This window comes from Lynx canadensis, chromosome B4 (genome assembly GCF_007474595.2).
Source record: "Lynx canadensis isolate LIC74 chromosome B4, mLynCan4.pri.v2, whole genome shotgun sequence".
Classification (NCBI taxonomy): domain Eukaryota; kingdom Metazoa; phylum Chordata; class Mammalia; order Carnivora; family Felidae; genus Lynx; species Lynx canadensis.
Window position 1 is genome coordinate 88,955,387 of NC_044309.1, and position 16,323 is coordinate 88,971,709.

Below are 16,323 nucleotides of genomic sequence, written 5' to 3' on the forward strand. Positions count from 1 at the left end.
ATGAGCTAGACTAGGGAGATAGTTCCATATATGGCGTTGGACGCTGGACTAGATAGAGACGGGTCTTCGCAGCTCTGTGCAAAGCCCAGAGTCACTCTGGGAGCTTCCTGGAGACCATGACACCTGTTTTTAGTGATAAGGGAAGGGTGGGAAGGGTGTTGCAAAAAGCATTTAGCACATGAGTGAAGCACAGATGTGTGAAGCCACAGTTACCTGTGCAGAGAACTCCATGCACTTGAATATTACCAGAGTATTAGCAATCATCGAGGTAAAAATAAAAGGAGTTAGTAAGTTGGACTTCTTAAAAAATCCCCTGCCCTTACCACACTCCTTTTACCCCACTACCCATGAAGTACTCGAGAGAGAAGAAAGGAAAATATCCTTAGTAAAATCAGAATTTCTTAAATAAAGTGACATTCATTTCGTGGTAGAAATCTCTGATAATTGTGAAGTAGGCAGATACTATACCACATTAATTGCTCTCATGAAAAATTACTCTTAGGCAGTAATGAACCGGTATCAATCAGTAGAGAATAAAATGTAATTGGATTTCTAGTAATAGAATGTAAGGGAATCAAACAGGACAAGGCCTATTTGTGGTACATAGTAGGGGGCTCAAGAAATGTTTGCTGAACGTGACTGTTCATCGAGAGTTCATAAACAAAACCAATAACCCCTGTCTATGACTCAAAGACTTAAATTAGAAACTGCCTCTAGTGACTGCTACAGCAGAGCTAGGCGAGATTAAGATTAATAAATACAGGTCACTCTTGTTACAAATAGAAACATTTTCTTTTTAATAAGGCATAAAATAATTTATCTTCTTTAGGATAAATTTGTCATTTTTTATTAAAAGTTTTTATTAAAGCCGCACAATCTTGTGAAAATAATCACTTACATTGCCACTTTAAGATTACCATTAAATTTAGCATTTTGAAAAAGATGACTAATGCTCTGCTTTAACTTAAAAATTATAATCAAAAATGAAAGCTTGTGGCAAATCTGTGTATCACCCCCACACCTATCAAAGAGTTCTCTGGTTTTCCTTCTTGGTGAGCACTTGATGATTGATCACGAATCAGCTTGGGAGCTAATTAAAGTCACTAGAGTGATAGATATTCTGGTATAAGGTTCATCAGTATAATGGTGTGTTAGACTATGTGGGCATTGTTCATTTCTAGATGTTTTCTGTGCAACAGAGCAGATGACTTACAGCCTCAGACCCCAGGAGGAATCTTACATTCTCAGCATAGCATGGTATACTGCTTGCCTCAGATCAACAGAAGCAGAAGAAAATAATTAGTATAATTTGTTGTCACACCGGCTTTTCCTTTTGGTTCAAATGCATCTGCCATTTACCTGGACACTGAAAAAAGTCAATTCCTCTAGCTGCTGAGAAGTATTTTATATACATACACACACACTCAAATCATAAATTCTTATGATATTTAGTTGTCACAGGTTAATACCCGAAATCGTGAACTCACAGAATTTTAGAGTTGGAGAAGGCTTGGGGGATCCTGTGGTCCAGTCGCCCCTTTCACAAAAGGTGAGAAAGCTGTAGGCCAGCGGAGATGAGTGGTCTTGCCAGCGGGTCACGCTGGTGGGCATGGCAGCTTGAGGGCTCACCCCCTTGGAAATCTAAGACATGAGTGCCCCTTCCCCTAACAGGGGCTCTGGAAGCTAGAGAGGAAAACAGTTTCCAACAGAAAACAAAAACATGAATGACAGTATGGATTCTGTTTTCACCTAGACTGCTAAATGCCATCCTATATCATTCCTCTGACCTTCATCAAATACTCTCCTTTTACAGGGATATATTAAAATCCTTTTGGAAAGAAGACTTCTAGTTACATGATCAGTTTTTCCTTCTGTGATTTGGACTCCAGTGTGCACTTGTTCTCTCATTCCACACTTATCAAGGTGTTGGAGAGGTTCAGTTTGATCATCCCCCTAATTTTGGTTATGTAGGGAGACCTCATGTTGTCAGCTCTAATAGGTGAGACCTGCACTGAGGGTCAGAAGGGCTGAGGTCACAGAGCTGTTTTGTAGCAAAGCTAAGACCAAAAGCCAGATTTTTTGGATTTCATAGACCTAAGCTCTTCATTAAAATAGTGCTCTATATAATTACTCCTGAAACAAAATCTTTAACATGACACTGAACGTAATAGAATTATTTTTTAAACATTTTCATTAGCCATAGTTCCTCCCTTTGCATATATGTATTCTCTGTTCTTCCTTTTGTTTATCCCCTGCATTTCTCTTGCCCTGTCTTTTGGTTGGTTGGCAGTCCTAGCCCGCAGGGTCCAGAGTCCCAGACAATGCCTTTTGTTCAAAGAATTTGTTTGGATTATAAGTATAATTTGATGATAAATTCAGACTGGTGTACTGATTTCATTTCACTGGAGCCACAGCATACCCAAGTTTCCCTTGATAAAAAAAAAAAAAAAAAAAACAGCATCTCAGGGCGCCTGGGTGGCTCAGTCGGTTAAGTGTCCAACTCTTCATTTCAGCTTAGGTCATGATCTCATGGTTGTGCAGTCGAGACCTGCATGGCGCACTGAGCATAGAGCCTGCTTAAGATTCTTCCCCTCTCCCTCCACCCCTCCCCACCTTGCGCATGAACACTCTCCCTCTCTCTCAGAAAAAAAAGACAGTATCTCATACTATTTAATTGTTGATCTTGATTTATTTGCTAATTCTAGAGTTTTGCTAAAATTCTTAACATATACATACATAAATGGAAATATCGTCAATTTCCTTCCCTTTACCTCTATCAGAATGATAATCTTTCCAGTCTGGAGAAATAATTACATGTTTTTACAATAGTCTGTGATGGGGCGCCTGGGTGGCTCAGTCAGTTAAGCGTCTGACTTCAGCTCACGTCATGATCTCATGGTTAATGGGTTGGAGCTCCCGCGTCGGGCTCTGTGCTGACAGCTCAGAGCCTGGAGCCTGCTTTGGATTCTGTGTCTCCTTCTCCTTCTGCCCCTCCACCCCCATCTATCTGTCTGTCTGTCTGTCTCTCTCCCTCTCTTTCTCTTTCTCTCAAAACTACATTTAAAAAAACATGAAAATAACCTGTGATAATTTTTTTCAAGCATCAGTAACTGATATTTACTATGCACTTATTATAAGTCATGCTTTTTGTGCTCTTTGCATGTGTAAACATGTTTAATACTTCCAACTACCCTACACGTGCAGTGAGTAAGAATGTTAGGCTGGTTTTACAGTGAGGAAGTTGAGGCACAGAAGGGTAAAGTTACTTCCCCAAGATCACATAGTAAATTAAGTGCAGGAGCAGGATTCAAACCCAGGCAGTCTGTTCTGTGAGTCTGAGCTCTAACCATCAGTATACTCTGTCTCAAAGTGAGTTCTCCCTGTTATTTTGCAAATATAATTGAATTTTGTAAATTCTGTTTTCATAGACCCGTGGAGAAGCATATCAGCCTAGAAAGAGGAGATGATTTGTAAGAGTTCATCATCATGACCATCTTACAGATCACTCAGTACCTCAGAGATCAGCAACTTTTCCAGCCCTGATGCCACGAATAAGAAGAAAAACACAGTGACAAAGAGCTCAGTCAGTTCAGTGTCTCACTCTTGATTTTGGCTCGGGTCATGATCTCATGGTTCCTGAGTTCAACCCCCACATTGGGCTCCATGCTGACAGTGCAGAGCCTTCTTGGGATATTCATTCATTCTCTCTCTCTTTCTCTGTCTCTGTCTCTCTCTCTGTCTCTCTCTCTTTCTCACTCTCTCTCTCTCTCCCTCTCTCCCTCTCTCCCTCTCTCTCCCTCTCTCTCCCTCTCTCCCTCTCTCCCTCTCTCCCTCTCTCTCCCTCTCTCCCTCTCTCTCCACCCTCTCCCCACCCCCCTTCTCTCTCTGCCCCTCCCCACTCACACTCTTTCTCTAAATAAATAAATAGATAAACTTTAAAAAAAAAAGTGACAAGTGTCACTCATAGGACTTAAGTGAGAGGTAGAGGTTGAGGGTAGGAACTAAGAGATCCATTGTAGGTATTGACTAAGTAGCATTAATATAGAGGTTTGACTTCAACTGTCTTTACATTCTTCTTTTCTTTGTTTTTTTTTTTTAATTAAAAGCATTTTTTTTTAAGGTTTATTCATTTTTCAGAGACAGAGCGTGAGTGGGGGAGGGGCAGAGAGAGAGGGAGACACAGAATCTGAAACAGGATCCAGGCTCTGAACTTGTCAGCACAGAGCCAGATGCGGGGCCTGAACTCACGGACGGCAAGATCATGACCTGAGCTGAAGTCAGACACTTAACCGACTGAGCCACCCAGGTGCCTCTGTTTTTGTTTTTTGGTTTTTTTTTGTTTTTTTTTTTTAAGTAAACTGTATGCCCAAAATGGGGCTGAAACTCATGACCCTGAGACTGAGTCGCATCCTCTACCAATGGAGCCAGCCAGGCACCCCCATCCTTACATTCTTTATATAAATAAAATATGTACATCCCCCTCTACTTTTCCCCTTACAGTAGCTCTCAGACTTAAATGTAAACTGATTAAAAAGAAGCCTAGGTGGGAATGCAAACTGGCGCAGCTACTCTGGAAAACAATATGGAGGTTCCTCAACCCAGCAATTGTCGTACCCGACGACCCAGCAATTGCACAACTAGGTATTTATTCAAAGAATATAGGAATGCTGATTTGAAGGGGCACATGAACCCCAATGTTTATAACAACACTATCAACAGTAGCCAAAGTATGGAAAGAGCCCCAATGTCCATTGACTGATAAATGGATGAAGAAGATGTGGTATATACATGCAATGGAATAATACTAGGCAATCAAAAAGACTGAAATCTTGCCATTTGCAACAACGTGGATGGAACTAGAGGGTATTATGCCAAGCAAAGTAGAGAAAGACTTCATTTGTGTGGAATTTAAGATACAGAACAGGTGAACATAAGGGAAGGAAAGCAAAAATAATATAAAAACAGGGAGGGGGACAAAACACAAGAGACTCTTATATAGAGAGAACAAACTGAAAGTTGCTGGAGGGGTTGTGAGTGGGGTGATGGGCTAAATGGGCAAGGGACATTAAGGAGGACACTTGTTGGGATGAGCCCTAAGTGTTATATGTAGGGGATGAATCACTTCATTCTACTCCTGAAATCATTATTGCATTCTGTGCTAACTAACTTGAATGTAAATTAAAAAACAAAACAAAACAGTTAACCAGCTTGTGGCCAACCTGGTTTCCTTTCTATCTGTCCATCCACTTCCCTTACTCCTAAATTCCTTTAAAGCAAATTCCAGGCATCTATTTCATGTGTAAATATTTCGGTATGTGTATCTAAAACACCATACCATTATCACCCCTAAATTTTTATAATTCTTTAATAGCTATAGATATGCAGTCAATGTTCTGATGTCCAGTTGTCATAGAAATCCATAGTTTAAAAAGTTTGTATCAGGGCTCAAGATCTCCACGTTGCAATTGGTGGATAGACCTTTTTTTTTTTTTTAATTTTTTTTTTTAACATTTATTTATTTTTGAGACAGAGAGAGACAGAGCATGAACGGGGGAAGGTCAGAGAGAGAGGGAGACACAGAATCTGAAACAGGCTCCAGGCTCTGAGCAGTCAGCACAGAGCCCGACGCGGGGCTCGAACTCACATACCACAAGATCGTGACCTGAGCCGAAGTCGGACGCTTAACCGACTGAGCCACCCAGGCGCCCCGGTGGATAGACCCTCAAGGGGGTCCCTGTAGAGAATAGGGACCCCATCTGTCTTTTTTTTTCCTTGAAATGTTTTTCTTAAACTGGATTTTTAATCCTTTAGAGTTTTCCAGAGTCTGCATTTTGCTGATTGCAGCTCCCACTGTGGTTTAACATGTTCCTCTGTTCTCTCAATCTCCAGAGTAGCTGACTCTTTTTTTCTTTTTCCTATTCCTTACTGTTTGTTTGCTGCACATTGTACAAAAGTAGAAAAATAAACATTTCTTATGGTTATGTATGGATATGGGGGGGGAGGAAGAAGCCTAGGAATCTTTCTCCCCCCTACTGCCCATTCGCCTACCCTGAAGTCACAACTTTGTCTTCCCTCTGAGTAGAGATTGTGTCTCATCTCTGGTCTGAAAGCCTAGCACAGTGCCTGACTTACGATACTCAATAGCTGTTCAGAGGATTAATAAATGCAGATCAATATACTTTGCTTCCTGAAACCTGGACTAATATCCATGCAATTTTATAGTAACTGTCAGCATACGTTGAAAGGGTGCTTGCTAATTATGGGATGTACGTTATAGAAAGGCTAGAAGCCTTTTCAAAGTGTGAATTCACGTCATGAGTGTTACAAACATGTGAGTGTCTATGCCGGCAACTCCTAGGCACTCCTTATTGGTATGTTAGTTTTTAAGAGGTTTTGATTAGCCTAGGTCTCCACAATGAAATACCAGGAAAGGCCTCCATCTGGTCTGCTTTGCCTTTTCAAGGCGGTGGCCTGTATCTCTTTGCTTAGAGCCTGAATATGAAGCAAGGCAATCTGGCCCCAGAGCCTGCACACTCACTTCTATGTCAGAACATAGAAACCGTCAAGAATGAGAACTGTCCACTCTGGGCTGCCTGGATGGCTCAGTAGGTTGAGCGTCTGACTTCAGCTCAGGTCATGATGTCACAGTTCATGAGTTTGAGCCCCACATCAGGCTTGCTGATGTCAGCCTGTCAGCTCAGAGCCAGTGTCCTATCTTCTGTCCCCCTCTCTCTGCCCCTCTCCTGCTTGCATTCTCTCAAAAATTAAGTATTTAGAAAACAAAACAAAAAACTATCCACTCTGTTATGTGCTTCCCTGCATTCTATCATTTAATCCCCATTTTACCTCAGGGGGGAACTAGGGCCCAAGGAAGTTAAGAAACTTGCTGGCTATTAAATGGTAGCACAGGAGCTCAGATCCAGTGGGGCCTGGCTCCAGAGACTATTCAACACCAAGATTGGCTCAGTATTCTAAAGAGCAAGAGGACTTGAAGTTGCAGGTGGAAGGATCCTGGCATGCACCGTTAATGAGTGCTCTCTTAAAGGTACTTCCTGCCCACTGCCCCTGTCTGAAATAAGCCCCCAGAGACACAGCTTGGCCAAGCAGAGGCCATAACCTCCACTGAGGTTGCGCAGCCCCCAGAAGGGCCAGATTCCTTGCAACACAGCCGCTGGGGCTCAGCAGAGGGTGGCCCGGGGGTCCTTCATTCCCGATGCACTCAAGAACTTGCTGGGGAACAACAGGAATGGGCTTCCAAGGCTGTGGCCCTAACTTGGTGGTTTTGTTGGTCTGGCACTTGCAGAAGCTCTGTTACAATTAGAGCCTTCTTGTATATTGACTGTAGAAAAGAGACCTTTATCTTAGTATGTCAAGGAAACTCCAAAAACGTAGTTTCTCAGAAGAGAAACTAATCATCCATTAGTAATTGATGGATTTAGTAAACCAGCAGGCTATGTATGGAATTAGGAAATATTGTCACTAACATACTGCTTTTCATTTCCTCTCACCCCAGCCACCATGCCTGTCTTTTTTCAGGGGCCATGAACCCCAAACGCTCACTATATTTCACAGTGATTTAGAGCTATTTATCATCTCATTAGTCCAATCCCAGGGATTTTATTGGCAGTGCTATTTAGGATGCTGGAGATGGAGAAGAATAATGCCGGGTACATACTAGGTATTTGGTAAATATTTGTTAAGTGAACAAATGAATGGACAAGCTGACTATAAAATGGCTTTCTGCCCTTCATTTGTTTCTCACCAAATGCCTATTTTACTCTCACTGTATAAAAGCAATATTAAGAATCCAAAAGTGCCTAGGACACTGTTGGTGCCCTAGCTAAAGTTAGGTCCATGATACTGGATGGGTACATAGATGTCTATGACACATGGCAGAGGGTCAGAAGTGCTATCAATAAGAAGGTCCTGGCAGTTGGAAGAACAAGATGGCCATGGCTGGGGAACCAGGGAACACATAGCAGTAGGTGAAATCTGAGCTTGCCTTAGAGGATGAGTCAAAAGGTTAGGTTGAGGTGCTGGGGGAGGATATGGCAGGCAGTGGGATTGGCATGGGAGGAGACCACAGTGGCAGGAAAGTGTGCACATTCTGAGGAGGGAGCTTTAAGTGATTGACTCAGAATAGTGTACAGAGTGGTGCTTGGGCTGGTGTTACGACTACACTTGGAGGTCCTCCATGTGGAAGGAGACATGAGAAGTCTGAGAAAAGGTCAGAGAGAGTGAGAAAAGAGAAAAGGCCCTATAACTGTTATCCTAGATTCTCTTTCTTTCCATTCCTCCTGTTTAATGCTAAATGAGGTTACTTCACACCCCACACCATCTTGCATATCTTCATGAGATTATTGCTAAAATACTGCTTTGATCATGCTATTTACAGCTCTGTGGATTCATGAACCCCTAGAGTCCATTTAAAACTTTTTGGTTGAGGTTTCAAGGCTCTCCTAATCTGGCCTGTGACAACTTCTGCACTCTTATCCTCTGGCTCCCTCACCCAGTCATCCACTTTTCAAGCCCTTCCCTAAATCCCCTCCTTGAAGTCATAATTTACTTATGTCCACCTTACCTATATACCTTTACCCTTACCCCACATACCTTTGCTGGTACTATCCTTCCAGCTTGAATGTCCTCTCCCTTCATCCATGTCCGTCAGAATCTCCAAGCCCCATTTTTTAATCTCCAAAAATTTAAACTCTTAGAGGAAGGAAACCAAGGGACGCCTGGGTGGCTTAGTTGGTTGAGCATCCAACCTTGGTTCAGGTCATGATCTCATGGTTCATGAATTTGAGACCCACGTTAGGCTCTCTGCTGTCAGCACAGAGCCCACTTTGGACCCTCTGTCCACCTCTCTCTGCCTCTACTCCATGTGCATGCATGCACTGTCTCTCAAAAATAAATAAACATTAAAAAAAAAAGAAGTAGGAAACCAAATCTTTAAAGTTACATGCATCGTTGCCTTATGGATAATAAGCACCAAGCAAATAGTGAATGAATAATTATCTGTCAGCCCTTCTTTTCCACTATTCCTAAATATAACCAAGAATAGCTCTATCCCCCAGGTAAAGAGGACTTCCATTTGTACAATGTTTTAGAGTTACCAAAGTTTACGACATAGCAGTCTAGAGCACCAAATCTGGAATCAGACTGTCAAGGTCTCAACTGTTGCTGCCACTTGCCAGCTGTGTGACCTTGGGCAAGTTAATTAACCTCTCTCTGCCTTTCTTGTGTCTTCTGTATAACAGAGAGAATAAAGGTATATACCTCCTAAGTGTTTTTACAAAGACTAAGGTATTATTTATAAAATGCTCAGAATGGTGTCTGGCACATAGGAAGCATTACATAATGCTTCTTCCCTAAATATATGCATTGTACACATATATGTTAATGGTGTATATTATATATGTACACAGACATATTGTAAGTACTCAGCAAAGTTTGTTACACACACACACACACACACACACACACACCTAGGAACACACAATTGAGTGTCCACAATGACCTTGTAAGGTGAGCAGAAGTGTAAAATAAATTCCCTATACCTGGTAACTGGTAGATCCATTCCCGGAACCATGTCTCCTCACTTCTGTGCCACAAGTCGGAAAGTAATAAAGCCTTAATCCACTGATCCTGTCCAAACACATGGATACTTTTCAGATACATAATGATTTCATGACCCTAAATATTAAAATTTACCATAGATATTTTAATTATTTTGACTTAAAGTACAAGAGGAGTGTAGGATACATTACATGACTCTGTCAATAAGGAAAAAAAAATATTAATAGCTTCTGTGCAAAAGTTTTTGCATAGGATTTCACAAGTGCAAAGAAATCCATGATATGGTCACTTTCTGTTTGACGATACTCTTCTACAGTTAAGAAAAGATGGATTAGGAAAGATAAATTGAGTGTGTTCAATGGAGAATTATGCAGGAGGTTTTAGTAGAGAAGAATTCAAAGAGGAAAATATGTTATTGGAGTACATTTAAATGGATATATGACTATCATGTCATTTGGTATGCAAATACTTGTGTTTGCATGAAGCTTATGGAGAAGCTATTATTTTCTTTGCAGTATGTGTAAAAAAAAAAAAGGCACCTTTGAAAAATAAAAGCTTTCTTCTACTTCTTTGAAAAAGAGAAAACTGTCTTATTTTATTTTAAATACAAAACACATTTAACTGCTGTCAACAGCTTACATTTTAAATAATGCAGTTTGTACTTTCATTCATTATCTGCAATTAGAGTTCTAAAAAGCTTTTAGTGTTTTTCTCCCCAACTTTTAAAATTCATTCATTGTCATTGCTAACATTTTAGAAAATAGTGGAAACCCTAAGTCACATTGGAAAACTGAACAAAGAAATTTCCTTCTGGAAATTACCATCAAACTAGGTAGAAAACCCTCAGCTATTGTGCTGAACCACGTTATGATGGGATATTTACACCCTTTTCTTGCTAGTGTTAGGTCAAGAATGTTTTCCTTTTTGGGGCTTCTTGGTGGCTCACTCAGTTAAGCCTCTGACTCTTCATTTCGGCACAGGTCACTTTCTTATGCTTTGTCGGATCAAGTCCCACATCAGGCTCCATGCTGACAATGGGGAGCCTGCTTGGGATTCTTGGTCTCTCGGTCTCTCTCTCTCTCCCCACCCCCTCAAAGTAAATAAAGAAACATTTTTTTAAAAAAAGAGAATGTTTTTCTTTTAACCCAGGCTAGTTTATAAGTATCACCATGCTGGCAGCCAGCTCAGTGTCCTTAGTTCATAAGGCTTAGTTTCTGCAAATCACTTGGTTACACTGGTCCTCAGCATCTAAATAAAGCAAGAGTTCAAGTCTTTTCTTCAGGATGTTTTTAAAATAAATAATTCTCGGGGCGCCTGGGTGGCGCAGTCGGTTAAGCGTCCGACTTCAGCCAGGTCACGATCTTGCGGTCCGTGAGTTCGAGCCCCGCGTCGGGCTCTGGGCTGATGGCTCAGAGCCTGGAGCCTGTTTCCGATTCTGTGTCTCCCTCTCTCTCTGCCCCTCCCCCGTTCATGCTCTGTCTCTCTCTGTCCCACAAATAAACGTTGAAAAAAAAAATTTTTAAATAAATAATTCTCAGATACCCGGGGCTGTCTGGAATGCCTTTTCATCTATCTATGATGGAAGTCATATGTTCTCATTTCTTCCTGGGTATTAGCAAGAAGAATACAGTCAGCTAAGCAACTGTGTGTGTGTGTGTGTGTGTGTGTGTGTGTGTGTGTGTGTGCGCGTGCGCGCGAGCACGCGCGCGCACGTGTGAGAGAGAGAGAGAGAGAGAGAGATTTTTTTTTCACCCTCTCTTTAAAGATGTAATTGGAACCAGGACCCAAATGGTGTGTGGGTTTGCTTCAGGCAGGGTATACAAACAGAGCCAAACCTCGAAATGCAAGGTGTGTAGTAAATTCATTGACCTCGCTGTTTGCCCAGCTGTAGGGTCACTCCCTTTTCATTCCCCAGCTGCCCAGCTGCTTCTTAATGCTATTTTATTTTTCTTTTAAACTGGAGTAACCAACGAAACTTTTCCTGGACAGGTTTGGTAATTACTAAAAACAGACAACTTTGCAATTACAGCTCAGAAAAAGCTGCCATGCTTTGTACTTTAGCCCTTACTTTGTTCTTGTTCAAAATGCCTGTAATGTGATTTGCTAGCTTACCTTTTTAAGGAAAGACATTATCAGATTTTATGAAAATAAGTAAAAACTCTTCATTTACCCCATGTTTTCCTTTTCAAAAAGTCACTTTGGAAGTATGTATTAAGTTGAACCATAAGAAAGTGCTGACTTCCTACCTTCTATATAACCTACCAAAACAGCAATTTCATGTGCTTCAACCTAAGTAAATATATTGCGGTGATGCTTCCGGTTCCCAAACTATTTTAAGATTCATCTTTTGAGATGAAAAAAATATCAAGTTCCTTACTTCAAAATGTGACATTAAATCTCTTCTTAACAACTACATTTTAGTTATAAAGGTGGCTCTGAATAACTTCTGGTTATTTACGAATGAAATAAAATCTGTTTTATGTGGATGCAAATTTGACATAATTTATGGAAAAGTGCCACCACGGATAATTGGGTGCTAAATTCTGGTATGTTCCTTGATACGTCCATGGCATTGGAGTCCTACTGTGATATGTTGTTTCTTTTAAGGAGTATAAATGTGCTTAAAGTCAACAGGTTTCAGAATTGGCCCAGACGTCTGACTCTACTTATAAATAGCAGATTGAAATTATATTGGAAAACTGTGATTTTTAGGTAAAATCTTTGAAAATCTGTGACTTTTATTCTGTATCTAAAAAAACAAGGACTATATACAGATATAATAGATACTGTAAGGGTAAATATACTTATTTATTACTTGAGAAAATGTTTGTTAAGCATCTCTGTTTTCTAAATGCTTTGGAAAATAACTATACAGATCACTTTTTTTCAGATTAGCAGAGTATTAAATAGGAAGTTTGTGTCAAAACTTCCAAAATGTGCAGATTGTCTAACTGTAATTCTCTGAAAATGTACCATAGGAAATATAATTTTGTGCATAAATATTTCTGTACCAATAATATAATCAAAATGTTTAAAGATTCAAATTTTATTTTAACAAAAATTTTAGTTGAGAATTGTTTGTGTAAGTTTACAACATACATGGAAAGGATACATTAAAAACTTTATTTTCTATATATTCCTAAAGTTATTAAAATGCAACTTAGGTGTATCATTTATAAAACAAGAAATAGGATACATATAAAGGGCTTCAGCACAGCTTTCTTTATAAAGCAAAAAGTTGAAATATCCTAAAATGTTCAACAATTGGAAATTAGTCAAGCTGTGTCCCAGTCATATAAAAAAATATTATACAGTCCTTAAAAATATTTTTAGAAGAACATTTAGTGTTATAGAAAAGTGTTCTGATCTGTTAAATGAAAAGAGGATATAGAAGATTAAAAATTGTTAACACAGTATGGTACAAATGTTTGAAAAGGAGAAACGTGTCATTTTCAAGTAAAGAAGTGTGTGTGTCTGTGTGTTTTCATAGGAAAAAGACCCAAGTGGCTGGACCAGAAATCTTAACAGTGGTTATCTCTGTGTGCTTTTTATATTTTCTTTTTTGTGTCATATGTTTTCTGCATTGAACATAAAAGTATTACTTTGTGGTCAGAAAAACAATTATTTTTAACTATGTATGTACGAACTTTAATATTTCCATTTTGTATTTTGACAAGTAGATTTTATACAAAAAAAACTGTTTAGTAAAATCTGTACTAATTTGGAGTTTTTTATAATTCCAAGGTTGGGGTAAAATTTATCCACGAATAATGGTTTATTCTGCAGATTAATAATGCAGAGATTTTAGAGAACACTTTTAAGCTTAAGGGAACTTTTCAAGTGCACTGAAAGCATGCGTAAGACTCTGTAAATCACTTTTTCATCAAAGCCTATCCCCTAAGTGCCTCTTCCTGGCAGGTGAATTTGCATATTTCTCCTTGCTTTATGTAGACGCAATCGTCCATAATTCATCTGTTTGACTAGCAATCTGGCTCTCCCCCTGCCAGTTGGAAGGTGATATTTTTAACGTATTCCTCATATAATGGCTTCCATTCACTCTCTGAGTTATAGACAGGCATCTTGTAACAATTTGGGTCACATTTTCACAGGTGATGAAAACATACCATATGTATCATGCAGAGAGCATCAGTGCAGAGAGCAAGCTGAAAGAGGCTGAGAAACAAGAAGAAAAGCAAATTGGAAGATCCGGTGACCCGGTCTTTCATATTAGACTGGAAGAGAGACATCAGCGGCGAAGCTCTGTAAAGAAAATTGAGAAAATGAAAGAAAAAGTAAGTAAAAACATTACAGAGGCTTTCTGTCCTCACTTGAGGTGACAGTACTAAGAACCTCACTTGAGGTGACAGTTGCAATAACTGATAGACACACATTATAAATTGTGAAGTGACACACATTTCCTCCAACAGGAATGAAAAATGTTTAAAAAACATAAAAATCATGTAATAACAGCTGGACATCATTTAGTATTGAATGCCAAGTATTCAGTACACAATGTGGAGAACTTGAATATTAACAGAGATTTCATTGCAAATGGGCCTGAAGCTCAAATACATACTTGGGTACTTTTAGTTCTTTAAATCAGTTTCAAAATGTACTTTTCTCAGAGGACTTCAAAGTTCATTTGTATATGTAGAATACATTGTTCAAATTAATAGAAAGTCATGTATGTTTCTGTGACTAAGTGACTTTGTTCTGTTTCCCAATACCTGGACCTTCTTCATTTCCAGAGACAAGCAAAGTATTCGGAAAATAAGCTAAAATCAATTAAGGCACGGAATGAATATCTCTTAACCCTTGAAGCAACCAATGCCTCGGTTTTCAAGTATTATATTCATGATCTTTCAGATTTAATTGACGTAAGTACTTGAAATTTTTATGTTTTCCATATTTTTTTTAACTTTTTTGAACTTACTTATTTTTTTTAGTGATCTCTACACCCGTACGCCCAATGTGGGGCTTGATCACTAACGAGAGTGATCACTCACTCTTTCAGGGCGCCTGGATGGCTCAGTTGGTTAAGTGTCTGACTCTCGAGTTTGGCTCGGGTCATGATCTCATGGTTTGTGAGTTTGAGCCCAGCATCAGGCTCTGCATCAGCACAGAGCCTGCTTGGGATTTTCTCTCTCCATCTCTCTCTCTGTCAAAATAAATAAATAAACTTAAAAAAAAAAAGAGTCATTCACTCTTCCAACTGAGCCAGCCAGGCACCCCTATGTTTTCCATATTGAGATGTAATTAGCAATAACTGTGTTTTATTGATTCTGAAATACCGTCATTTCTGAAACCGGTGTTATTTTATGTAATACTTAGAAGGAAAAAATGCTGCCAGTTAAACTGTACATGTCGATTCTAAGATGCATGTGAAAAAGTGTGCATCCCAAAACCAATAGAAAGCAAATGATTAAGTTCCGTGAAGCTATCAATGCCTGGTAAACTCAGCTGGGAAGGGGACCTACTCATCTTTAAATTATGCGATGGCACAACCCTAAATGCATTCGTTGATTCCAAATACATTTCTTGGTTATTAGGACGCCTGGGTGGGTCAGTTGGTTAAGCGTCCAACTTCGGCTCAAGTCATGATCTCATGGTTCATGGGTTCGAGCCCCGCATCGGGCTATGTGCTGACAGCTCAGAGCCTGGAGCCTGCTTCAGATTCCGTGTCTCCCTCTCTCTCTGTCCTTTACTCGCTCACACTCTGTCTCTCTCCTCCTGAAAAATAAATAAACATTAAAAAAAAAAAAACACATTTCTTGGGCCCCACTATTGTGAGATGCTGAGGCTTTGACAAACATATATACTTGTTTTTCCTTTTTTAAGTTTTTATTTTAATTCAAGTTAACGTACAATATTCTATTAATTTAAAGTGTATGGTATTATGATTTAACAGTTCCGTACACCACTCTGTGCTCATTACAACAAGTGCCTTCCTTAATTTCCATCACCTATTTTACCAATCCCCCACCCCCAAGCATATACACTTCTTCAGGAATGGAAAGTGGAAAATACAGATACTAAGCAAATGACGACACGCATGATAGCTTTGTTACTAGTTGTGGTAAATACTATAAGCAAAATAGAGTGGACAGAAACCACGTTTATAAATTTATCTAACGCTATACTTTCCATCTGAGGATATGCTATGAAAAGCGGTAGTGGGGCTCATTCCGAACCCTCTAAGTCTATATGCACTGTTAGGTTCATGCGGTGATTACTGCTGTGACTTCCCATCTGCATCATGCTTTCATTCAGAAAACCTGCGCTGAGTAGCACGGTCACTGTGCCAACACTGTAGGAGACCACAGAGGTGACACAGACAGAAATCCCAGTCTAAAAACACACATATCTGCAAATAAAAGAAAAAAAGCGATGTCATAAGAAAGGCACAGATGAAGTGATAGAGGTTCACAGAGTTTACTGCTGGGAACTTTATTCATGTGCTGCTTTGTATTGATTGAATTCAACAATTTAAAGATGATGAAAATTTTTCCTATGGCTCCTAGTAGATCTACAATAGGTTAAAGCAACGTTATTTATTTCAATTTAAGTCTCATGGAGTTAGCTATTTTAGAGCCACAGTTTGGGACTTCTGCAAAAGAATTGCTAAGTAAGGGAATTATTTTTTTTAGTTTATTAACACTGATGTACTTTTTTTATATATATATGAAGTTTGTTTATTTTGGGGAGTGAGCAAGCAGGAGAGGGGCAGACACCTTCGAGAGAGGGAGA

General features: G+C 39.6%; 1 protein-coding gene across 1 annotated transcript in view; it reads left to right on the forward strand.

Annotated features, from left to right (window-relative positions):
• Positions 1–16,323, forward strand: part of SRGAP1 (SLIT-ROBO Rho GTPase activating protein 1) — a 154,190-nt gene that overhangs the window by 48,108 nt on the left and 89,759 nt on the right. Inside the window, exons 6-7 of the mRNA XM_032593791.1 lie at positions 13,686–13,868; positions 14,325–14,453. Of these exons, the coding sequence (XP_032449682.1) occupies positions 13,686–13,868; positions 14,325–14,453 (312 nt within the window). The remainder of the gene's footprint in view (positions 1–13,685; positions 13,869–14,324; positions 14,454–16,323) is intronic.